The following is a 26,968-nucleotide window of genomic DNA, read 5'->3' on the forward strand; positions in this document are numbered from 1 at the left end:
TTTTATAGTTTCTTTGTTAAGTTTATTGGAATTATTTCTAAGTACAATATTGCTGTTTCATACTTATATTCTCCTTATTGCATATATATTAAACATACAGGAGAAGATATTTCATTTTCTGTATACATCTTACTGCTCAGGCAAAACAATAAAACAGTCAAGTGAGCACAGAGTATAAAATCAGAGAGTAAAATAAGGCAAGCATGATAAAAGCAGTAGGCTCAGTAGTCTTTTAATAGAAAAATATATTTTGCTGTCAAATTTCCTCTGAAACTCTTAACAAACATTGCAAAAGAGAAAAAATTAACTTAACTATGGTAAACAAATTCTTTCCTTCAAGGCACTGTTGCAGAACTCTTAATGTCAACTTGAAAATAATTCAGCAAGTCAGCTGATGGAAATACTACCCTACTAATGAAAAATAATACAATCTTTATTTTCTTAAACGGAAGGTTGATTGACGAACAAACCAGACAATGTCTTTAAGAAAAAAAAAGTCATTATTTTGGCTAAGATGGAACAAACATTAGAAGTTTGAAGTCTTATAAAGTTCAACAAAAACAGGCTCAGTCAGTTGTCAACAATAAATTTAGACAATTCAAAGACCACTTTGGTAAAAAGTTGTAAGCCTTTGAACTTTGATTATCTTATTTCATACGTAGTTCAATGCATTCTATATGTGCATGTTCTGGAAGAGAAAATAATAGGACTGCAGAACTACTTGAAACTAGTGAAGTTTTCCAGGATCAACTTTCTTTCTTTTAGAATTAGAAAGTTTATTTCCAATTTTAGTTGCTCAGTCAACAGTTTTAAATACACGTCAGAATATAAACCTTGTTTTCTTTGGCTGAAAAACAATTACACAAGTGCACACAAATGAAGATTTTGGTATCAACATTAATACTGATGGCTTTTTTCCTCTCTTTCTCAGGATTGTACAGACCTACAGCTAATAGCTTAATTATCCTGGCCCACTATTAGGTAATTCCTAGGTCTCGGTCCTTAGGAACTACTCATATGGTTTTATGCAAGTTCACAATCTAGTAAATTTGTCCAGGATTTGTACAACTTAACTAGGAATCTGGTCTTGCAGCTGCTCTGGATGTACAGGAAGTGGAGGGATTTTCAGTGAATAGGTCAAAGCATTAGGAACTTTAGGAACATTAATTTTTTTTGTTGGTATGGAGTTTGCTTACTAGAATTAGAACTGTGGATCCTTACACCTGGATTTAACTGCTGTGTTTGAAGGAAATAACCTAAGAACTATTTTTGGCTCTGATTTGGTATCTTTTGGCTTGAATGAGATGAAAAAACTCTTTGCCTAGAATTACTTTTTTTTTTAATGGCCTTTTTTTGTTTTGTCAAATGCGATGTTTGCATAATAAAAGATACGAAAAACAACTGCAGTAGGAACATCTTGAATATATACAACACGGGTTAACTATTTCTCATGAGATATGTATTTATAGATCCTTAAAGATTCTTTCATGGTATCAAAACTAAAAAAGGTAGTTTTGCCTTTAGAGTTATACCAGTTACTTATGCCAATTATTTAATAGCTGTTTTTTATTATTCCCCTCTGTAGGGGAATAGACCTAAAAGGTCTGAACCAAGGCAGACGTGAAGAATAAGCCTACTTACCAACCCAAAAAATATCAAGTCCCTTGGAAACAGAGCAAGCAGAACATGCTGGCAGCAGGTCAAGATCAAACTACAATTTCAGCAGACAGTTTGACTCTAATACAGTGCTGATAGGAGGAACACATCATAGATCTAAGGTACACAGTTCAGGTTCTCTGGTTCCTGCCTCCTGTCACTGCAGCCCTTGTTTACTAAGGCAAAACACTATTCATGTAACATGCCTATGGGTGGCCAAGACCTCATACCACAATTTTAAGATCATGTAGGAATGCTAACTGAAGGCAGAAACAAGTTGTTCCAGTTTCTGATTAGAAGTCCCCTGTTCCCTCCCCACCTTATAGTATGCTTTTTTGGACTGTACCTAGCCTCGTTTTAGTTACAAAGAATTCTGCTTTATTCAGAATCCAATTCATGGACCTATAAGTAAGCTTACTTTTTTTACTACTGCATTTCCTACAAAAATCCATATTCTATAACAAATGATAAACTTAAAATTATGTTTCAAACTATCAATATACAGAAGTAGTTATTTTTAACCTGCAAACATTTACTTACTATAGCAAAAAAAAAATGCTGTTATATCAATAAGAAATTCATATAAAAACCTGTAAATGCATTGTCTTTTATAGTGCATAGAAACTCCAAGGCAAAATATAATAAACATAGTATCTTATCAAGGGAAATCTTTGTCAGTATTCAGCCCTTACAGTCAATCATTTCATGTTTATATACTTCCCATTGTTTTTTATTCAAGCTTTAACCTTTATTTGTTAAAGCTGCTAAATAAATGTGAAAAAGTAGCAACAAAGTACAGATCAGACTACCTTTTGTTCATTTCTAACAAAACAGCCAATGCTAGCCTTTACTTTTTCTGTCTTCAAAAAGAAATGGCCACTTGAGGCAATGCAATTTATATTTTTTTTCTTTTCACTTGACTAGGGAGTTTGCAAATGCTGCCTGCTTTTTTCCTTACATTTTTGTTGGGAGAAGAAATGCTTTTGGAGAGTCCACTTTTTCCTGTCCACAAAAGAAAAGATATTCTATTTTTTCTTTTGGATTAGAAAAAAAAAAAAAAAGGCTAGTAATGCAATCAACCGTTTTTCTATTAGTTGCCTGTTCTTCCATTAGTTGCACATTTTCAGTTGCTGAATATATAATGTAATTAATTGGTGTATTTATTATGGCAGCTAACTCTTCAACAACAACAGCACAATTTAAGCAGTGCCACAATTCTGTGTGTGAACAGAACTAGTGGTACTCATGCTGCTTTACTTTATTACCCTAGAATTTTTAGTTGTTCAACACCTTTGCTGTTCTCTGATAAGAGTTTGTCAAGCAACACCATAAGCAAAAGCAAGTAGAAATACTAATTGCACAGTATATGTTAAGAACCACATAGGTGAATTTCTTAAAATTTCTGTGTTCTGTATAAAGTATAGTCAGAACTGGTTCTGCATATCTCATACATCCTGTGGTCTACATTTGTGCAAGTGTAGGGAATTATTTCAATTTTATTTTGGTATGATACTGTACCCCCATTGCTTCTTCCATCTATTCTGAAATAGTGACAAAACACCCAGTCTGCACAGTATTCAAGTGCTTAGCCTATATGGAAATAGTTTGGCACCACAGCCATATGGCAGGACATCTTAAAAGAAATTCTTAAGTACTCAAAACATACCTATATTTCCTTCTGATTTAAATAAAGCTAAGCAAAAGTTATAATGAAGACATTTTCCTGTTCACTGGAAGTTGCGAAACTGTTGATGTTTCATTTAAAGTCATGATAAAGATTTCCCTTTGACCATTTCTTTGGTAAAAATGGTTGTATGTCACGTTTGCTTTATATGCTAGTAAAAGGCATTTTCTTTGGTGGAAATACATTTTTGATCTTGCAAGTCCAGCTTTCTAACAAGCCTTCAATATCCACTTTTTGATAATAAGCCCATTCTATATTACCTGTTCATTCAATAAAAGCAAGCATAGTTCTAATTTATGACAAAATTAAACAGATCAGTCACAAAACAATACGAAATCTGACCACATACAAACTGCCTTTTAGTAAATGACAAACATCAATGTTACAGACACCAAGAGTCTATATGCAGTATATTAGAATTCATTATCTGTATAAAATGAGTCATTTCACAGCTATTTTAAAAGCATCATATTTCTCACAAGTGTAGAAGAGTCTATGTAGAAGCACGGTTGATGTTTAAAATGCATAGCTGCATATATCTTCTGTAGCTTTGTGATGATTTCCGCTTCTGTAGGCTTAATCTCCTGAATTAAAAGAACAAACACATTACGACATCAATTCTATTATTTTGCTGTTTAATATTTTTCTATGTTTGTTTGAAATAAAGCTGCATTCCAGTTTATATTTAACAAAGTATTTGAGTGGTACATTTCATGAGGGGCTAGGTAAATAATGAAACCCGATTTGGAGATGTGAATCCTTAATGATTCAGTGGGAGTCATATGCCACAACTATGGAAATGGGTGCTTAGATCCCAAATGGGTTAAGTCCATGGGAGCCTAAGTCACAGCAATCAACAAGCACAATAACATGCAAGAAATGGAGACAACATACTCTTGGAAAGCATTTGTTCTTGTTTGTTTTCTGATTTGTTATTCTCTTTATACGATCTTTGCCTCACGCTATTCTCATTCTGGTCTTTAAAACAATGGACATGGAAATGTTCTTCCCTGAGGCAGGTGACTTGTGAGAAGGAAAAAGACAGTACCAGCAGTGACACAAACGCAAAGTCACTCAAAGCTCTCATCGTGAGATGATAGATCAGGGTGCCAGATGTAGAGGGAATGATAAAGGGGAAGCAGCTGGAGTGTGTAGGATTGGTCCTCAGCTGACAGATCTTCTGACAAGCATTTCCAGCTGGCCTATGCAGAAGCTTGTAATTAAACTACAAAAAGGACAGAATCTAGGAAGTTAGTTCATTATATAGCTTCCACAGGGGCACACATCCTCTGCTTTCTTCTACCACTAGTCCCTTCAGTCACTATCTATTAAGCTCTGTCTTTCCTGAACTCCTATAATGCTTTGCTTCACATCTCTGGTACTGTCACATTCCCCATTTTGAGTTCCACTCTTGCTATTGCATCCTTCCTCTATTAATCCCACAAACATCTAAAATTCCAGCTTGAAAGATTCATCAACAACCCTTCTGCATCTCAGCACCTACCCTGAAATTCACAGAAATGTTTCATGATCAGGAGGCAAGCAATTAAGGAGGTTAATCAGGGTCCTAGTTTAAGGCCTGCATGGGTGAATGGAACTACTAAACCACAATGACAGCATTCAGCTACAAAGTTTTGGGCTCACTATCTTGCTGACATCAAACAATTAATGACAATATGTTGTTCCATCTAAATGGGAATTCTGTTACTATGTTGCCCCCACATTTAAAAAAAAACACAAACATTTGGGATGGCACAGTGGATTTCTTTATTATCCTTGTATTAGGGTACTCCAGAAAAAAAAAAAAAAAAGTAAACTTTGGTCTATGGATTTTGTCTTTTACTTACCTTTCTAGTAACCAGATTAAACTTTCCTGTGTCTAGTGCTACTGTTTTCCACACCGTTGCTTTCTTCTGATTTACTGTAAGAAAGAGGATAAATTTCAAAGCTCAACTTCAAAATGCAGGATGAGCATAGTCATCCCAAGATTCAGACTGCATCTGAGATGTATTTGGGTTATAAGAAAAAATAAGATTATACAAAACTGAAGCAACTGAAATACTTACAATAAATAAATAAGTAAAGAGTCTTTCAGCCAAGTAGTGACGGTTCAAGTCAATCACTTTCAAAAACAACCCACCAAGTTCTGGGCAGAAGGGATATCATTGCAGTGATAGTATTCCCAGAACTGCTATGCTATCATTTCATTCAGTTCTTTTAAATTTGTATATAAAGTGAATGACCACATAAACAATACAGAAACAATACACAGGATAACATCCTCAGTACAACTAATTATATTACACTGGTCACAATCAAGACTTATGCTAGATTTGAATTAACAATTCCCTTGATGGAAAAAAAAAAATCTATTTCTGAATCACTATCCTCCTACCTAATATATTGCTGGATGTGACATTTCAATTATAATCTCACGAACCAAGTTTAGATACATATTAGTCATCACTTGACGTAACAGACAAGAAGTGTTCCTTTGGAGCCATTCTCTGTGGTACACAAATTTATCTTCTAAGCAACCAGTAGTTGAAATAACTTTCAATTATTAGAATCAGAAAGTAGTACATAGGTTAATAGATTTTCCTTATATGTGGTTATCTTATGAGATAGAGCTGTGAATTAAAGATCAAGGAGCTGATCAAAAACTATGGCATCACAAAACATCCTGCATTTCATCCAACATGAAAACTTACTACTTTAGTGCACTATATTGTGTTACCGTCCTACTGTAATACAGTTTCAGCACATTTATAAGAAGCATGGCTGAGCAACAAAGGCAATTATTCAATTTTCAGCCCAAGACAAATCCCCAAACATTCAGCAGTATAATAGCACACTATATTCCCAAGACAAATCCCCACTTCATAGTATAATTAAATTACAGCTTTAAAGCTGTTTAGATAAGGCGAAAAGCACTAAAATGTATTTTCAGCTAGCACTGAAAAAAGAATGGGAGAGTGAACACAGTGCACAGAAACAAAGAAGGTCACTGCAGCAAAAATTCAAAAAGGGAGAAGCACTATTCAGAGGAACAAGAACAGCAGATCCACGGTAGTAGGGAAAAAGTCCTTGAGGGAAAGGAAAATGGGAGCAGACTGCAACACATCTAAAGAGAAAAAGGAACTGCTGGACATCTTGGAAGAAAAAAGCAAAATTAACAGGACAAATACAACGTCTGGGCTTCAAGGGACAAGGGAAGGAAGAGAAGTAAAATTTAGGTGAACTACCCTTTAAAAGCACATCATCCCAAGGTATGGTGAACCACCAACCCTCTAACAGAACAGCAGCAGAAGTGCCTGCAGCTGCCCCTTTGATTCCAGCAAGGCAGTGGATCCAGTGTCCAGGGAGCCCAAGCCCTCTGAACAGTGAAGGGTTGCTCCTGAAGATGGAGCTAACAAGACAGCTGACAACACCAGCCCCCAACACCCAGCCACTACAAACTTACAGGGTGCCTAGAACAATCACGGTTTTGACTGCATGCAAATTAGAGAAACATTAACACTGACAAAACAGAAATATGTCAGAAAAAAATTTCAAAGCCTCTTCTGAAAAGTTTCCACTTGCATGTGTTTTTCCTTGTAGAATGGGTTTAGAATGAGGAGATATTTTCAATTTTCTTTTGTTAGGAAACTATCTTCCAAACACCAAAATTAAGTGCCAGGTAGAAAACAGCATTCTGCAATCTGGAATTACGAAGTCTTAAGAAAGGGAATAAACTGTACTTTAGCATTCATTAACCCTTACCAATTAGAATAACAACTAGTATGAAAAAGTATTGAAATGTAATATATAAATTCCTTACTTACAGTTGCTCAATTTGGTCAAATTCTTTTTCAACTTCTGCATAACAGGAAAAGGTAAAACAGAATTATATAACATCTTACTTGACTGCAGACACTGGAAAAGTTATTCTATTTTTAATTATATAATTAATTCCATGCACAAGCAAAACCAAATATTGTGAGTTTTTTTTTCTTAAGTTTCTAATTGTTCCTCTCTCCAGTGGAAATACTTGCAAATCTGTTAATAAACTTACGTTGATCAAATTCTATTAATGTGATTTTATATATAATATATAACATGATACACATTAATGTATATACATATAAATATATAGATAAAATATGTGCATACCTATGCATGCAATACCCACATATATAATACATATACACAATTATACATCAAGTCTTGTTTCATCTTGCACATCTAGTTTGGCTCCTCTATGTGCCTTTGGTTCAGCAACCAGGATCACTGAATTTTGTTTTAATATCTACTTTTTACCTACTACTTGCAGTTGCTTCCATTCCCAGACATTCTCCAAACAGGTATAACAAAAATTAATTTGGAAGCAAGGGGAAAAAATTTTAAGGACTGTACCAAATCATTTATGAGGAGCTATTTCAGATTGAAAGAAATTCATACTTGAATTCAAGATTCATGGAAAAGATTAAAAATTCATAAGTACTTTTTTTCCTAAAACATTGCATTATTTTATCAGAAAGCACACAGACTAAGTCACACTGAACTTGTATGTGAAGCAGTATAGGTCATATTCAACATTTGTTTGTAATGTCAATGGAAAACTAGGAAAGACTAAAAAAAGCCTACCTGCACGTTTCTCTCTCCTTTTCGAATATATCTCAAAAAGGAAAATAACAGCTACTAATACAACAACTTCAGCCACTATTGCTAGAAAGGGCTTGAGTGGCACCATGAGTGACAGAACTTTAAGCTTCAGTTTTCCTTTACTTTTTCCTAGTTCAAAAGCAGCTTCACACCAGTATACACCATCATCTTTACTGGTGAGGTTCAGTATCTTCAGTTGGGTTACGTTGGGAAATACTCTATTTATTACATACTTGTCCAACAGCAAAGAGTCATTAATGGCAATCTGAAAATAAAAAATTAGAAGTCGTATTAATACAATGAGAAAGTGTTTAATCAAATTACTTGTAACAGTTATAGCATCTCTATAGAGAGAGATGTAAAATTAATTAAGAATATGTGGCATTTATGAGGTATAATTAGTCCACCTTAAATGGAAGAATTTATCTTAGCTGGCCACCATGGGTTGGTTCCCTTTATATTTAGTGAACAAAAATATGCACTGTTAGGGAGCAAGTTGCCTGACTTGCTTTAGTCAATTAATTTAAGATCACATTAAAGGTATACTTGACTCTACAGACTCTCCCACTGACAAGCCTTAGGTGTCAGGATCCGATGCCCAGGTTTCACCACAGCACAAATCATATGACTTCAGTCAGGCTGAGCTGGGAATGCTGCTTTGCTGGCATAGTCTCGCAAGTCAACGCTTCTCTCCAGCAGTACTGAGTCTACTTATTTACTTCCCCACTGTTGATAGAGTTTCCCCCAGAAAAGGATTAAACCAAAGTGCCTGTGCTCCTCAGGCTAATGGGGAACCTGAATGGTGGGAAACTGCTGATCTAGGCTCTCAAGGCAGGAGCTGAAGTGAGAAGATTATTTCAGCTCCTTCGGAATCAATTTGCACAGCACTGTCCACCATAGGATGACTTCCTTCAGGTCCATTTTTTAAAAAGGTCTTATTGGCTAGGAAATGGGAACATGCTTGTAAAGACAAGTAGAAAAAGAATGGAGACATTCCTGTTCTCCCTTAAGTTTCCAAAACCTTACATGGCTAAAAAAAATCATCCTGCTATGGTAAGATTCTTTGGTATCAGACAGTAAGATGTGATAAATGTAACCATCATTAATATATTTTTTATTATTATTTATTTTTAAAAGGTACCGCAAGACTCACCTGATTTGATTTACTAGTTTACTCTGGACTGTAGGAGTATAGCAGGGACTTTTTGTACAATATTTATTTTCCAAGCCAGAACACAAACACTACATTTCTGTAATAATGAACACTTCTAAATATCGCATAAATGCCTTTTTTTTTTTTATTCCCCCTCCCTCAATGTACAGAGATTCACATTAACTTTGATGGAAATGCAGTCTGTAGTGCCTGAAGTGATTATATATTCCAGAGTGTCTGTACTTTTTTTTGCCACTTTGTTTTTCTTGGCTGACAGATGGGAATCTTACCTGTTCGCTTCCATTGGTCATATACCAGGTCCAAGAAATGGGAGTATAACCAGGACTTTTACAAACCAGCACAGCTGCATCTCCTTCATAAGTGATTACAGGTTTGTCTTTTACGTCAATTTTCGGTACTAAGAACAGGTAGAAAAAAGTTCATGAAGTGAGAACTATAGGTTTATACTACAAAAAGACAAAATATATTTAGATACATATTCATAGTAGTCTATTCATTTTATTTCCCTTTGAATAACAAACATATAGTTATACCATTTACCACATGACTAATGGAAAGTTATTTCATGCTGATATTCCAAATATAGAATTTCTACAGAAGACTATAGAAATACTGTTCTTAGTTTATATATAATCATAAAAGTTGCCAACTTGTATTGAAAACTAAGTGATAATTAGTCCGTGGTGATTTCTACCCTTGTCCATTTCCTCTTACCCTCCTTGACAGCTGTGAGCTAGGTTTCATTTTTAGTACACTAGAAAGTTACAAAAGCTTTTCTGCAATTTCACTCAATTTGCAAACTGTCAGACTTCTATTCCAGCTGTAATGCTACCAAGTAATGGCATCAAGCAAGTTCTGCATGCAGATCTTTTTGTGTATAACTGAAAGGATCATTTTAGATTGAGGGAGTTTTATAGTTGTAAATATTTTCTTAACTAAAGAAAAAACAATTTTGGGGTATATGCCAGTAAAAAGGACTTTTCATCCAACCTTGCTAAGCACAGAACATGGCCACAAGAAACAAGTTATCAGGTTCCAACTTTGGAGCTATTTGTCCTAGCTATTGCAACTGCAAATACCCTGCAGCCTTCCAAGAGCAGAAGCCCACAAAGGACTTTTGAATATGTTGAGGCATTGCACAGAGATAGAGCTGAGCAAATATATCATGGTAGACTAAGGATTTCTCCTTCCCCCTCCTTTCCCTCGTTCTTTTAATGTTTACCAGCATGTTTTCCTTTTATTTCATTTTCATTTGTTAAGTTTCATTGCTCTCTTAAGTACAGATCCAGTACGTCTTTTAAATGCTATTGGTCACACAAGAAAAAACATGCCAGGAATTTGCTTTCAGCAGTTATGACAGAATGACTTGACAGCATACTTGAAAGAGTAGTGTCAGAATATCTTCACCTCTTTCACTAAAAGATACAACTTCACTAATAACTACTACCACCTCCTCTGCAATTTATACATGATGCAAAAAAAGCAAGTTGGAAAAAAAAAAAAGCAGAGAACATGCCAAAGCAAATACAAAAACCCTTGTAGACAGCCCAACAAATTTCCATAGCAGTCAAAAAGACCTTGGCCATGCTGATCAGTCTCAAAGCACAATCGTAGACTTAAACAGCAACACATGTGACCACCTCAGATATGATTAAGGACATGAATGTCCATCATGCATTCTGGGATCTGGCTCTCCAACAGAGCAGTTTATTTTGCATGCAGGGATTGTATTCTTTGTACTCCCAGATTTTTTGTATTCAAATCACCCAGAATGTGGTCACAAAACACTGCTGCTACAGACAAACAAAAAAACCCCACATGGTTGGAGATTAATAGATGGGTGACCCTGTCAGTATTTATATCAGTTTTCCACACTGTTTTAAAGTATAGGTTTGTTTCACAGTGTATGTACCTGGACAGCTGCTGAAGCAAGCAGAATCCATGAACAAATGGCAAGTCTAAATTACTGAAGACTATGATTTGTTAATCTAGCCATTAATATAGCCTTTGTTACAACACTTCATACTAGTTTTAAAATACCCATGAAGAGTCACCATGTTTAATAATCTGAACTTCCTATAAGGCTTCTCAAAACATTACAGTTTCCTGCAGACCTGCATAAGAATTTAGCTCCTCTCAAAGTCTTCAGGGTTATTCCAAGCCAGGAGGGGAGTGGTGACAGAAGAAGAAACACATCCAACAGTGCCTAGCAGCTGAGTGGAAAAGCTATCGGCATTAGTCACAGCAGTGATGACTTCAGCCATTTTGTCTAGGCCAACACATTACCCATCTCTTGCTGTTTGAGAATTATTCTCACTGCATTATTGACTAGAAGATTCAAGGATTTCTTTCCTGTTGCCTACACTCTTGCATTAATCATGTGACGTGTTGTGCCAGCACTTTTATGGCATCAGAAGTGGCAGCATTCAACTGCTGTGAGGCAATTCTCCCACCTCCTTGTAATAAATCAACCAATCCTATGCACTGTGTTTTGGAAAAGATTACTTCCCTGTTGATGTATTCTTGCCTCTACTGAAATTGTTATCTTACACTTTCAAAAGAATAAGGCTTCCCTTACCTTTTTTAATCTTACAAACTTTGGTGGCCATTGAACTAAATCTTACCTACGCATCGATAAGGAAAGTATACAATCCTTTTCAGAAAAAAAGAGGTTCAAATAAACTACAACTTTGTCTTTCCACAGAACTGCAAGGTAGTCTCCCCTGGTTGAAAGCTTTAAAGCAAGTAACAACATCATTATGCAAAACCTGAATGTTCATGAGAGTTTCCCCGAAGTCATATGACCAGATACCATGCTGAACAAAGCCAGCTTGCAGCACTGAGTATTACACAGCCTTGCTGGTCAGATCAGTTGAAGTTAGGGTAGTTATTTAAGAGTCAAGAGTTTTTAGGAGCCCGTGTTCAGTTAGAATCTCTCCTAGTTCACAGAGTCTCAGGAGCTTTCATAAATCAAATGCTTGCCATGCTCACTGCAAACTCTGGATGGTGTGTAGAGAGAATGGAAGTAAATCCCATCTGAGATGTATGCCCTCAGTACCTTGTATTTTTTTCATTTCCATGTTTTTTCATTCAACTGGATTTTACCTACAACTATCAAGGGTGAAATTATTGGAGAAGGAAGGTCTAAGTGTTCAGCTCTTCACTCATGCTGTCCAATGAAGCACACTTACTGGTTATAATACGGGTTGTTCTTAAACAATATATAATGAAAGACAAACTGAAGCATTAACTTGGTGTTACAGAAATACAACTGAATTTGTTCAAAAACCTGCCCCCATTCTGCCAATTGTTGCTACTCATGTAACACTAAATCAAAGGCCAAGTTTTCAAGTCATTGGCTGTGCTTTCTGAAGAACTGATATGAGATACCATCCAGAGAGCCTTTTCCACTCTCACCAACCTCCACCAAAAGTTATGAATATGTACTCCCTCTGGAGGGATTGGGAAGGTAGGGGAAAAATCAGTTACTCTTTTATGGGGAAAAATTAAAATCAGCTTACATACTTTTGTTTGTTATCAGGTTTTATTAAAAAAGCTTTTAGTTTTTGTTCCAAAACTTTTGCTTTCTCTCAATTCTATAGAAATTGTGTTTGATAGTCATACTCATTTAGCTTGGCCGTATTAGTGACCACTCATCAAGTTAAATTGCAATTTCCATATTATCCAGGAACCATTAATACCAGATTTCAATTGTCAGTTGAAGCAAAATATAACATAACTTGCCTTGTAAATGAAATACCACGCTGAATTTTTCTTCACCTTGCACAGTACAACTGTAACTTCCCAGCTTACTGTTATCTGAGATTGTCAATCTTAAAAAAAAAAAAAAAAGAAAAGTTTTACCATGTTGGTTTTGCTTTTTTTTTTTTTTTGTCCTACAGCTGTAAATTACTGCTAATAAACATTATGAAGAAACCAGCAGAGTTTAGTAGTGGAACAGAGAACAGATACTGCTGAAACAGTAAGACCCAGGTTCAGTGCAATGTAAACCAGCACAACATTTTTAAGGAATTAGAAAAGCACATAGAGAACACAGACACCATTCTTACCCTTGTTACTCACAGGCACTCACACAGGACCAAATGTCTTTAAGTAGTATGATCCACAACTTACTGAGTTAGATGTGGCTTCACCATGAGAAATCTATAGCATATGCTACACAGGACATGAAATAATTTAAATGGTTTGATCTTTTTAAAGCCCATCCATCAATGGGTTAGTTTAGGTCCAACACAGAACAACTTAAGAGCTGTCATCTAATAGTTTGACAGCAGAGAAGATGCTGGACTAGATTAATTTTACAGGAATTATTTTTTGTGTTTGTGTACATGGTAGCAATGTACATGTAGTAGCAGAACAGTGATAGAACATTCTCATCACATTTTCTATTATAGAAATTTTATATGGACATTACTGATGTTACGAAAACAAACCAATACAGAAATCAAGTTGAGACTACCTGGTTAAAATTAGCCCATTTACTATCGTACTTAAAAAGAAAAAAAAAATGTAAATTGTATCAGTTGAATAACAATTTTTGCATTATTTCTCGAGTTTGTGCAGAGCTGTAAAACAGTTCTGAAAACCTTTAAACCAAGCCAAATAATCTCTTCTGTAAACCTTATTCCTTCTTCTCTTTATTCTGATGATTAAGTAAAAAATTGGTCACTGATGCCATTCAAACCTCTGCAAAACAACACTGATGAGAGAATGGTAGATAACATGGTAGTAGGAAAAGAAAATGAGACCAGTTAGCAATTTCTGACTGAAATTACTACTTTGCTTACTGAACAGAATTACCAGGCCTCAAAGAACTGGGCCATTATCCTATATTCTTGTCTTGAAGAAACATTATTTATCCAGCACTAGGAGAAGAAACAGGAGATCTTCCTCCAGACTTGAGGTAACTGCAATCTTCTTTCCTTTTCTCAGCTTCAGTATGCTATTATGAGCACCTATTAATCATTGCATTCAGTTCTTTTCTACTATACACAGGCATATACGCAGCCCTAAACAAATAACGTAATAATTCATTAAAGTCAAACTGCAAAGAATGCTACTTACTGGATGCTCCAGCTATTTTCCGTTTTATTGATGTGTCCAATTGTTTCATTTCCCTTCTTCCAAGTCACTTGAAGCACTTTCGCAGAGGAATATTTATCATCCAGTTTGCATGAGAGCTCAATTCTAACTGCACTGTCCAAAGTGATATTTTTTACCACAGCAGTACCAGATTCACCTAACAGAAGTTTAAAAGTAGTATTTATATGAAAAATATCTTATTTCTTTGTTCTAAGGAAAGAAGAGATTCAAATATAGTGCTCAACATTACATGGGATTACAGGTGGTTATGTTTATTTCTTGTTATACTTTCCAGTGTGAACAAAATTACAATACCAATCAGCTTTTGACAGCAGTTCTTTTAACACATAACTAAGTTATTATACATACCCATAACAAAAACAACATAGTGACTCAATTATACAGGTAGCTTTCCTGGAAGGCTCAATATAGATTCATATTCATATCACTGAGAGAAAGACAGATTTATGATTTGATTTATTTTTGTTTTGGGTTAAATTATGAAATACTTTGTTCTTACAGGAGGTGGGATAGGGATTGGGGTAACAATGTCTGCACAGTCTAAACCTCCTTTTTGACTTGTATCTGATATTAAAAAAAAAAAAATTTAACAACTTTGTAATGAATACATGCTTAGAGGATTAAAAGTGTATCGCTATATATGTATAGTTCGTCACAGAATCACAGAATATCCTGAGTTGGAAGGGACCCACAAGGATCACTGAGTCCCAATCCTGGTTCCACACAAGACCACCCAAAAACCAAACCATTTGTCTGCAAGCGTTGTCCAAACACATCTTGAACTCTGGCAGGCTCAGTGCCATGAGCACTGCCCTAGGGAGCCTGTCCCTGTGCCTGACCACCCTCTGGGTGCAGAACCTTTCCCTAACATCCAGCCTGACCCTCCCCTGTCCCAGCTCCATGCCGTTCCCTCGGGTCCTGTCGCTGTCCCCAGAGAGCAGAGCTCAGCGCCTGCCCCTCCGCTCCCCTTGTGAGGGAGCTGCAGGCCGCCATGAGGCCTCCCCTCAGCCTGCTCTGCTCTGGGCTGAACAAACCAAGGGACCTCAGCCAGTCCTCATACATCTTCACCTCTAGACCCTTCACCACCTTTGTAGCCCTCCTTTGGGTGCTCTAATAGTGTTATATCCTCCTTATTTTGTGGAACACAAAGCTGCACACAGTACTGAAGGTGAGGCCACACCAGTGCAGAGCAGAAGAGGGCAATCACTTCCCTTGACCGGTTATATTGATGTTATATTAGTAATATCAAAAAGAGCTTGACTTGTCATTATTTATATGCATCTATGTATCAGTCAGTTGCAAATTTTTTCAATGCTGTAAAATTATGGTTATTGTCCTGCTGCCAGTGAAGTTGTTAAAATCCACAACCTTATTATTGCTGGATCCGGCCTTTAATGCTATAGCTGCTCAGCTTGAAACCAAACCATTTTCAAACCTATTTATGGCTGCCTCCTATTAACAAGCCACTGGAACTGTAAATGTCAATTTGAAAACACTGCAATGTAGTAGAAAAAGTAACTGTCCTTTGGCTTTTAACCAGATGCATGAGCCTGAAGTATGTATAAGCAGAAAGCAGGTTTCAACAGCAAAGTTATCTTCTTCAATCCATATAAAGAAACAGCCTTTTATGAAAGAAAAAAAAAAATCACCTCTGACTTTGTACTCATCAGCACTGACATTTTATTTCATAACTGGACTTTTCTTTCATGCCTTCTAGATACAGCTGAGGTTAGCCTATCTAATACTCTGTGAAAATTCATTCTGGACCTCACCTCAACCATAGGCCCACCCTGTAGTACTTGACAGTCAAAAAAAGTGTACTTGGATTTCACACCTTGAGTCCTTTCTCAGAGAAAGGGAAGTTTTAAAGTACACCTCTGACTTGCTAATGAAAATCACACCTGAAAAGCACAAAAGCCTGGCTGAGGTGGAACCACCAGATACTCCCAAAGAATATTTAAACTCTTTTGGGTCTGGCAGAGACGTTTTCAGCTTACAGAACAGCGTGCCCAGAACTTCAAGTCCCAACTGAAAAATTACAGCTCTGTTGAACTGGAGTTAAACTCAAGAGGTACAACACATCCATCTTATACAGCAGAGCCATAATCAGTGCAACTCATTTATTAGATCCATTTATTAAACTCAGTAAGTAAGCCAAGCATAACTCACCTTGGCTGTTTATGATCAAAGTAATTTTGCAAATGGAATTAGTTTCACAGTAGTGAAGTTTTACAGTCAGGCTAATCACAGTGGGTAAAAATAGAAAGGGTACCTTTTGAGATTCATTATTCTAAAATTAAATCCATACTTGAAATGAATGGAACATGAAAACCCTATGCTGTTGAAGATTAGCCATTAGGAAGGATGCTACCTAGGGCATCTGCACCGAGAATACTTGTACCAGAGCAAGAAACAGACACTATCTTATTAACTACCTCATTTTATATTAGAAGAAAATAATGCTGTAAGAAAATACAGCATAAATGTTATGTGACTATCCTTAAAATACCATACCAGTATTTTGCACAGGAGTTCTAATTGATCTCTTTTTCAATTCTAAGTAATTCCTGTTAGATCAGTTTTTTTATTTAACCAAAAAAATAGTTATAACTTCTTCTTTGGCAACCAGGAACTTCGCATCTACCTTAGGAGGGGGTTTGCCTTGTCTTTTCTCTGTGCTCTAACTCTTGCGATGCTGAGAAGCTGGCTAGCACCTGTTGGGTAAGAAACACTGCACCTTATGTTGTCTCTTCAAGTGGATTCACCAGAAGAAAGAAAACGTCACTTGATTTGTGGGGGGGAAAAATGATAGCTATGCATTGTTTTACTTATAGTGTTAATATAATACTCAGAGTTTCATTCTCCACTGCAAAATAATTATTAGAAAACAATAGTAAATAATGCAACTAATTAATTCATTTTTTCTCTAAATGACCTCATCACTTGCCCGTTCAGTTGCTGTGAATGGCTTACTTCAGTAAAAAGCTACCATTATATATACTCCTAAAACAAACAGAAAATACTGCATGCAATCATACATATTTGTAACATAACTGGAAGAGAACATACTCACCAGAAAGGAGTACCTCATATTCCACATAAAAGCCATTAGATGTGTTCAACTTGGTGTCCTGCTTGAACTCCAGCGTGGTAAGATCCGGACCTAGAAGGTTGTGGGGAAAATGAAGTGGTATGTTATGATACTATAAAGGTAGTCATACAGCAATATGGTATTGCATTTGTTTCTTACAGCAATCTTTCAGGAAAAAAAAAAAACTTTGCCAAAGCTGACTCCTATGGAGATCCATTCATACAGTTTGTGTTAGTAGCCACAATCTTTAAGTAGCAGGGTCGTATGGCCATTTTTGTAATAATTATGCCATTTTAGAATATGGTTTCTACCTTTTATATAATGCTTTAATTGTGAATTTCAGAATACTCCAAAAAGGGCACAACTATCTATTTCACAGCCTAATTCAAAGAGTCATTTTTATATGTGTCCGTTTCCTAAGAAGACGTGGATCCTAGACCTGTATGGTACTACAGCAAAGTTAAACAGGGCTTGGAAAAGTAATAAACATCGGAAAAACAGAAAGAGAATACAGAAGGACAGAACAGTTATTCCTGATACCACCACAATTTAACAGCCACAAAGCTAGAGGTAGACCATCTTCTCCAGATACTACTACACTGAATCTAGACGCAAGAATGCTCTGGGCTCCAGTGGAACATGGTCAGAGTTCTGCACTACTTCACAAGACTCCTGTTATACTCAAGGGAATTTGCTTCCCCACATAAAGTGCATCAATACATACTACAATCTACCTTACTAGAAGTGTAGCCCCTTCCTTTTCGGGGCAAAAATGACATTTAAAAGGGATTAGATGGCTAGCAATATGCCTCTTATGCCTCTTCTGTAGGGCTAAGAGACTACATACTGCTAAGGGACTACATTTACAAATCTACAAAACTTGAGACAGCTGTCAGGTAGGCAACTGTGGGATTAGACTGTTTATGCTTACCACTATACTTCTGCTCTTCACATTTCAAGACCAGAGCAATGAAGTAAATTAATAAAGCTGCAGCTTTAACAGCAGATTCAGACCAGCTAAGGAAACATCACCCTTCCACATCTACATAAATAATTGTTTCATTGGTTCTGTACACAAGTTCCCGGTAAACAAGTTCCCAGTAAACTGAAGTGCGCGCTCTGGGAAAATGCAGTGGAAATTACACTTAAAGGAAAGGTCAATTCAATACAATTACAGCAATCTTCCATTTTTTCAGTTTCCGGATCCTTTCTGTACAGCTTTAAACAGAACTTGTACAGTCTTGATTTCATCAAACTTTTTAACTTGGTAATTACCAATAATATAATTCCTCCATAATTACTTGATAAATTAAAACAAAAACAACAACAAAAAAAAAACACAGACATGGCAGAACCTTGGGGTAACTGAAATTTAGAAAGAATAAGATATCTGATTGTTTTTACCAGGTGTAGATGCCTCAGGTCCAAGCGTCAAGTGATCTGAAATGCTGCCCCCCCAAGTTTGCCGGTTCACAGTTCGTGCAGTTGTCATGGGCTCTGAAAGGTTTAAAAACAAAGCTGTTAGATACTGACTTTATTATCTTTAAATTTCAGTGACAAAAAAAATAAAAATCCACATGTTAAATAAAATACACTATGTATTTTAAGCCATGTGTTATACATACTCGCGAAGTAGTTTTAGTCTCAGTTTTTGTTTACATAATTTAAGATGAATTATAATTTTAGGTTGAATCTGCCTAATCGTACAGCATTGCAGGAGGAAATGATTCCAGGTTTTGTAGAAGGAAAGATACTTCATTATCTCTCCTGTCTATGCATTGAGAAGGTTCCCAAGTGTTCCCCTTCGGAGTCTGGAAGAGAAAACTGGGCTACAGCTTCTCTAAGCACTGGGTGGCAGAGTTTATCACTGTGCAGTAGAAATCTCATCTCTGAAAGCCTAAACATCCTCAAGGTATTTCTTCTTTCCTTTTGCTGCATAAAATAATGATTTTAAAGGTAAGGTTTAAAAATCAAACACACACACGCCTCTCAGCTATAGCTGCTGCCAGAATCTGGTTGTGCTGAAGGAAGTCCCTGCTAGTGGTTTGCATCTTGTGTGTCTCTGAGCAAATGTAAGCAGAAGTACCACATGCCTTCAAACTGCTTGCCCATTCTGTAAAGCAAGTTTGTTTTGTTTTTTTTTCACCATGTCAGGGTGTCAACTCACAACCTGAGGAATGTTATGCCACAGGCAATTAGCCTTATGCCTGGGCTGTGCCATCTGTGCTTTCACACCTTCCCTCATGCTTCAGTCAGTTTAAAGAAACAATAAACCTGTATATTAAGGTGGACAATGTGGAAGCACTTAAGGCTAGTTCATTTGGTAGCTGTTGACAGTAGAGTGTTATTGTCAATCCTGACTACTAGTCCAAAATTAGCTTTTTTTTAAGCAACCAAATTATGAAACTGTCTCCTAGTACTAGACAGAAAGTCCTCTTTCTCCGAACAGGACTGCAAGCAAGCATCAATCTCTGTCTAAAGTAGAAACAAATAAGTTCAAAAGTTTACACCTGAAATAAGACATGAAGGCTGAAGAAGGTCTGGGAATAATTTTCTTTGTGTGTGTTCAAATGCTGTGACAGCATGCCAAGGTTGTTCTTGATCACCCGAGTTTATGTGAGCCTACTATATGCATCACCTGGTTCATTTCTGAAATCCTTCAAGGTGATGGATAACAACTACCATACAAACTGGCACTGGTACTTTCCGAATCTATCTCAAAAAAAAAAAAAAAAACTCATAAAATGGCTTGCACACTGATAGATTTCTCATATTGTCTTTCTTCCTCAAACTGCCTATCAAATGAGCATAGTCAGGTAAGGTCACATTATGCAAAATACCTTATGTACTTTACTTCATGTATAGGTGTGTGTCTGCATGTGCACGCAGAATTATTAAATCCATTAGACATTGCACTTACTCCAGTTCTCACACACATTTTGCTAAAAAAGCACTAAAGTTGAACATCAGGGAACTAGCACTATCTTCAAAGATAGAAGAGTGGTTAGAATAACTTGTCAGAACTTGCTATGAGTTCACGTATAAATACACCTAGCCCAAGTTTGATTTGTGTTAATCAGCAAGAGCTTTTGTGCACTGCTTAACTCCCGCTGCTCTTATCTGAGGTAGGAATAAACAATCATCAGTTTCTTCTCCAGTATGGAACACACTAATCCCAATCACAACCACAATTAGGGTCCCCAAATAAAAGCAAATAAAGGGCAGGGTCCACAGAAGGTTAGGACACATAGATAATTAGATACATGAAGGTAAAATGATTCTGTGATGTTATTGCACATCTCACTAATACAAGAGCCAAGTCTTCACATGAAAAATTGTCAAGTGTTAAGTGCTAGAACAGAACTTCCTGCAATGTTTCTAGTTTGGGAATTGTCACTTCTCTAGGGTCATTGTCTGATTTTACGGCAATTTCACAGAACTGTCAGCTTTTTCCACAGTCCTTGAGATGCTTATGATGCTTACATTTTTGAAGTGGCTTGAAAAAGGCCTAGACAATGCATTTGCTTCTTTTTCTTCTGAAGAATGTTACAAAAGGATTAATTAGTCTGAAAGTGTAAACTCTACACACAGTAAGGTAGGATCACTGGGAAAAAAGTATAATAACTCTAGATATAGTGAAATAAAATAATTACCAGGAGATGATTTAAGTCCAGTTGGCATCCGAGTCAAAGAGTTCTCTTGAGTCTGATTGGCATCCTGTGGTGTCACAGCTAGATCTAAAAACAAAAAGGCTTTAAAGAAGCTTTATTCTCTCACAACTGAGTAAGAAATATCTAGTTCATGAACAGAATTCAAAGAGAGCCTCCCCACTACCATTGTTTTGTTGACTTCTGAGCATAAACAGACAAAATGCCAAAAACTTACTTTTAATTAGTTGACTTTCGCTTATTTTAGGCAAGAGAGCTTGAAGAGGCTTTATCTTTTACTTGACCTTTCTAATTACCTGATGGAGAGTTTTGTGTTCAGATCTTTTCCTGTAATCAGCTTTTAGTCAGACCACTCTTCTCAGCTATTCTTCAGAAATTTCAGCAGACTAGTAAGCTTTATAACCAGCACTCAAGACCCATCTTGTCTGTAGGCTTAGCTTATGGCAGCAGATAATACTTATACTAGTTGATTATTTTTAAACAGATTGGCAGATTCAGCAATACAGTAACAAATCCATTACAACCTTGCATACGTGTACCTTGTGACAGAGTGAACCACTACATTACCTTCAACTATCACTTTGATGAGCAAAAGAAAAGCTACCTGCGTCACCCTACACCGACTTCACTAAGTAATGCTAATCACTATTTCCGATTTCCCCAACACCAGCACAAGTCTGATTTGGTTCTTACAATACATTTTTTGTAAGACTCAGGCAAAACTCCAGAGTTTTGCTTTACATTCCTTACTGAAGAAAGGACAGCAGGGGAAGAGGGAAAAATTTTTAAATTGCTTAGTTTTAGTATGCTGCTGTGTGACTACTCTGTTGTGAATTCAAGGTCCCTGGAAAACTTACAAAAACAGAGATGCTTGCAGCTTACTTTCTGTTCCCACATTTGGATGGCAGAACTAACTAGCTTAAAATAAAGATTATCTTCACATGATTAGATATCTCAGGACATATTCCATTGCCATAGCAGTAGAATGTGCTCTTCCTTATACTCAGAGGAACCTCACATCAGTAGCTTTTAAGTGATTTGGCTAACTGTTACAAAGCTGTGTTTGTAGCCAGGGAAAGAAGGGCACATACACTGTGTTTTGCAGTTTTAAGTACAGACAGAAGGGGTAATAATCTCTACTAGATATTCAAGAGAGTATCAAGCATGGAATGAAAAGTGAAGAGCTACATCAGTTTGAACACATTCAGACTTGTAGAGAGCCATGTGCTTTCAGCAGCAGGTGAAATTCCATACTGCTAGTTTCCTACACCTGAACAATGCTACTAACATTCCTATGCTATTTCAGTACTACAATCACAGACAGCCTACAGGCTTTCCCAGTGGCATCTCCAGCATACAACCACTGTAAACTGCATCGGAATCATGCCTGGCCCGCACTATCTGCTCTCTCAATCTGCCCATCATACTTCAACCAGTTTGGATCAAGATTATAATAAGGTAGTTGAAGAGTATAATTTAAAATGAAGCATCTGTGGTTCTTCACAACTGGCATTTTATTTTTCATAGTTAATTAGTGCACTGGTCCCACAGCCAAAAGTGCCCCTCTGCCCTTCACCCAAAGCACTTAAGAAATAAAGAAATCTGTTCAGACTGAGTACCTGCTGCCTTATGACCCAGCTGTGTGAAAGCCAAGTCTGCTTTACAGAGGTGATGAGAGGGAGGGGTATTATGTTCCTGATATTAAGGCTAAGGTTGAAGGTCCATGAATTTTAAATCTCTACAGCATCTTGAGGCATTCTGAGGGAGTCATGGTGTCATGGATCACCTGATTCTGGGTCAGCTTAGTAGACATAGCACCTGCACAGTAATTAAAATCCCCCAAGATGATAAATTTAAAAGGCGCCACTGCCAAGCTCTACAGCACCTCTGTTATCATTCTGCAACAAAGCCAAATAACCTGCAACATGGTTTGCATACTAATAGGATTCTCATCTTGGCTGTCCTCCTTGATTAACATACCAAGTGAAAGCAGTCGAGGAGTGTTATTTCTGGTCACCATTGATTCTACATCTGTCCATACATAAAACTGCATGGCATGGAGGTACCACCGCACCTCACCCTTTCATATGCATCCTGCTGAATAGCATAGGTTATGGAGATGACCCGCTACTGCATGACCAGTGTGATCAAGAGAGGCAGTGATGTAAGCATATCCAGTGGAATAACTTCTCAAACTATTGACTCAGGGCTGAAATGCCTTAGCCTATAATTGATTTGCATTAGCTTTAATCAATAATGAGGACTGCTCAGTTCTTCTTGCCCTACACAGAAAGGGCAGGCGAATATGAGGACACCAATATATTTTTCCACCGTCCCTGCTGTAGACAATATTTGGGAGATAAAGCATGATGTATACCATACTTGTAATCACCACAGAAATTTCAGGCTTTTTAATCTATTTGCTCACTTTGAGTTCTACAAACAGCCTGGCCCACTTAAATGTCTTCACTAAAATGCAGCAGAGAAAAATGGTTAAACAGGGAAAGAATAAGATACAATTTGGTATAATTTAGCATCATTAATTTAATGTTTATTATCCATGGATTTAATACCCATTATTTCTTGTGGAAATGCATTCAGCAGTTTCCAAGACTGGCAGCCGGAATCTCCCAGTGGCACTAGAAAGGAAAAAGCTGCAGTCTGAGCTCTCATGAAGCACTGGAGAATCCAAACAAAGGGCTCCCAAATGCCCCATGAAAAGCCCTGCCTTCAGGGCAAACCAGAAAACAAGAACATGGAAGCAGAGTCTAACAAAACAGGTGTATCCACCACTCACAGAGCTCCTTGGTACCTTTAGGGGCGGAAGCTAGCAGATGAGATGTGGGGGGTTTGCTTTTCCTAAAGGAATCTGGCAGCATGTGCTCCAACTAACCCAGGCAACTGAAACAGCATCCAAGTGAAGCAGCAAGCTCTGAAGAACTCTACGTCTTGACACTTAGCAATTAGAGATTACCCTAAACTCAGTACAGAATAAAAGTGATGGTTAAAATTTTTCAAAGCAATTAAATTTATCAGGACTGAAAGACAAAAGTAACAGAATAATAAAAATCTCCACTCAAGTTACTTATCTCAAAATAACATCTAGGAGGCCTTTTGGCATCAGCCTGACCAGCTGCAGGGGGATATCTCACCAAACTTGCTGCAACTCAGTCATTGTGCATGTGGTACTCCCTCCATTTGCTTTTGCTGCAAACATTTATTTTGATTGAAGACTGCTGAAGTTGCACATCTCCAGAACATACTGTTTTCTGGACTTCACCAAAAGGCAGTGTTAGTACACCTGCTTCCAAGGTTGCAAGAACTTCACTTTGGAGCACCTGTGCAGATAGTCCCTATGCTTGAAAGAATAAAGCACTATTTCCCTGTACTTAAGACAATATGCAAATCATAGTATGAAGCCTTTCTACTTACTTAAGTTGCGTTTCTTAAATGTTTTCATATTTATATGAAGTCTGAGAAACAATAACCTCACTTTATAAATACAGAGGGTAAAACAGGCTAAAGTCACTGTTTCATTTCTGATGTCTGCTCAAAACCAGATATGATATCTACTACTTTAGAAAGACGGTAGATTTGCAGAAATTACCTACTAGAGTGTTTTTGTTTTGTTTTTGCCAGAAGAGGATTTCATTTCACTGATGGCTTTATGTAAGTTTAGAATTTTTTCAGTCACCATTAGGTACAGGTTCTGGTAGTAAAAGTCATCAAAAAATAAGTGTCATCTGGCCAGGTTGCCATACCATGACTCACAGGTTCCTACAAATATTATGCCATGTACAGTCACAAAACTTTTTGATAACTGAGATCCTGTTAAAAAGGTCTTCTAATTTATGTGTGTACATAAATACACATATTTTACACAAGCTTTGAGAACTGCAAGATGTTTTCTCTCCTACACTGTTTTCTTGTGAAACTACTACAAATTTTAAGATTATCACCATGGAGGAATCTGCATAGATCTCCTCTCAGTGTTGGAGTGATTAACAGAGGAACCAAGAAATGTACAACTACTTACTCATATACTACATATGGAAAATGCAGCTAAAGCATTAATGACGTTCACGTAACATGCAGAACTGCCAGCCTTGGCAAGATGTGCTCCAACAACTGCATCCTCTATGGCAAATACCAGAAATCTGGTATTTCCATCCATTACCCTTCTGTGGCACTCTGCCAGGCTTTAAAAAACAGTGATCAATAGTAGAAATCCACTAATTTTAGAAGTAAGCTCATGTTTCCTTAGAAGTGTCTGGCCTGCTCTTGGACTACTGAAAAACACCAGAGAAAGCACACATCCCAGCACATTCAGGTCCCTTTTTATGAATATTTTAAAAGCAGCATTTAAAGGTCCTAGGTAAGAATCCTCCAAGAGGCATTTTTCAGACCCTGACAGGGGTCTGAACATACTAATGTTTGACTAAATTAGCTTACCTGCTTCAGACTCAGAGGGACTCGGGGGGTTTCAGGACTTTAATGCCCTATTTGTTAAAAATATGGCAGCCACCAAGCGCTATGCCTCAACCTCCCTGCCCTAGCCTCGTGAACTAATAAATCCTCCCATCTGCGAGGCAGAAGGCAGGCAGGGTGGAGGATCTGGAGCCACCAGACACAGCCGGGCACCAGGCCATCACCCTTTCCTGCGGGCGACCCCACTTGCCACCAGGCCCGGGCACTTGTCCCAAGTCGGTTTCTGAGGGGCTGGGTGAGGCAAACCGGTGTGCCGGGGGAAAGCTTCGACGCCCGAGGGGGGCTGACGGAAGGACGAACCTCATCGCCGGGCCGAGGGGCACCTCCTGGGCACGCCACCGGCTCAGCCCGGCGGCGGCAGGATCCCGGAGGGATGCTCCGCGGGCCGTGGGACTGGGTGCGAGGCGGCGCTCCCGGAGCCCTTCACCCAGCCCACCCCGAGCCCGGCGCCGGCCGGCGAGAGGAGGGAGCGCTTACCTGCGGGGCTCCCTCCCGGGAGGCAGAGGCAGAGCAGAAGCAGCAGCCGCCCCGGGCGGCTCCCGGAGAAGCGTGCATGCACGGTGGGCGCAGGCATGGTGGGCGCCCCGCCGCCGGGATCCTCCGGCCACCCGCCCTCCCTCCGCGCTCCGCTCTGCGCCGCGCCCCGCCGCAGCCGCTGGCCCAGCCCCGCGCTACCGCCCTGCTGGGGAAGCCTGGAGCGGGCCGCAGAGCCTCTGAGGTGGGGGGGGGGGGGGGGGAGGCGGCTGCCGCAGCTGCGACAGGAGCCTAAATAAAAAATAAATAAATAAATAAATAAAAATAATAATTAAAAAAAAAAAAAGCCCACAACGCCACGAGCACGGCAAACGTCAGGCGGCGGCTGACCTCAGGACACGCCGCCGGCGGGGCGTCAGTGGCCCCGCTCGGGCTTTATGCGGAGCCGCGACGGCGGGGGTGGGAGCGGGGGACAGCCGGAGGGGGCTGCCGGCCCACCGCGGCCTCGGCGGCGGCCTGAGGAGCTGCCCGAGCCCTCTCGGGGGTTGGCCGGCGTCGTGGTGTTGGCCGAAAGGGGGCTGCTGCCGCCGGACCACCTCTGCCTGAACGGAGTTGTGAGGCAGCTGGCTCCAGTAAGGTTTCCTGAGAGAAGATTACCTAGCGAAGAGCACGGCCTTTCTCTGCCCTTTGTCTGCTGATCTCCTGGAAAGCCCAGCTTTGAGGGTCAGTGGCTCTAAGGCAGCTGGGTTATACTGTATCAGAGTGCAGGCTTTTCAAGGGTCTTTGCTGAATCTCCTGGCTTGGGCAGCAACACCTGAAAACACTATTTTGAACAAACATTTTTCAGGACTTGACTGCCTGGAGCATCTAAAATCAAAATTTAATTGCTCAGGATACCATAATGTATACATAGTTGTATGCACATACATATAAATGCACTTACATATAGAAATATATATAATATG

General features: G+C 38.3%; 1 protein-coding gene across 1 annotated transcript; it reads right to left on the minus strand.

Moving 5' to 3' along the window:
* On the minus strand, positions 1-26,724 carry EMB (embigin). Its single transcript, XM_080574661.1, has 12 exons — positions 26,661-26,724; positions 26,007-26,294; positions 21,027-21,110; positions 18,778-18,870; positions 17,356-17,445; positions 14,244-14,418; positions 12,903-12,991; positions 9,428-9,555; positions 7,967-8,249; positions 7,165-7,198; positions 5,188-5,261; positions 1-3,924 (listed from the first exon to the last, which is right to left on the minus strand). Exons 2-11 carry the CDS (start codon positions 26,101-26,103, stop codon positions 5,204-5,206), a joined length of 1,131 nt encoding a protein of 376 aa, XP_080430787.1. The 5' UTR covers positions 26,104-26,294; positions 26,661-26,724; the 3' UTR covers positions 1-3,924; positions 5,188-5,203.
* Positions 26,725-26,968: the final 244 nt, after the last annotated feature.

The sequence above is a fragment of the Anser brachyrhynchus genome (genome assembly GCF_964034855.1).
Source record: "Anser brachyrhynchus genome assembly, chromosome: Z".
Lineage (NCBI taxonomy): Eukaryota > Metazoa > Chordata > Aves > Anseriformes > Anatidae > Anser > Anser brachyrhynchus.

What these genes read in the sequence shown, in the direction of transcription:
- EMB (XM_080574661.1), bottom strand. Translation starts at nt 26,103, where the DNA reads ATGCCTGCGCCCACCGTGCATGCACGCTTCTCCGGGAGCCGCCCGGGG. An exon ending in CCCGGGAGGGAGCCCCGCAG is followed by an intron (nt 21,111 to 26,006) that starts GTAAGCGCTCCC and finishes TTTTGTTTTTAG; the next exon opens with ATCTAGCTGTGACACCACAG. An exon ending in AAGGAGAGAGAAACGTGCAG is followed by an intron (nt 7,199 to 7,966) that starts GTAGGCTTTTTT and finishes CCTGTTATGCAG; the next exon opens with AAGTTGAAAAAGAATTTGAC.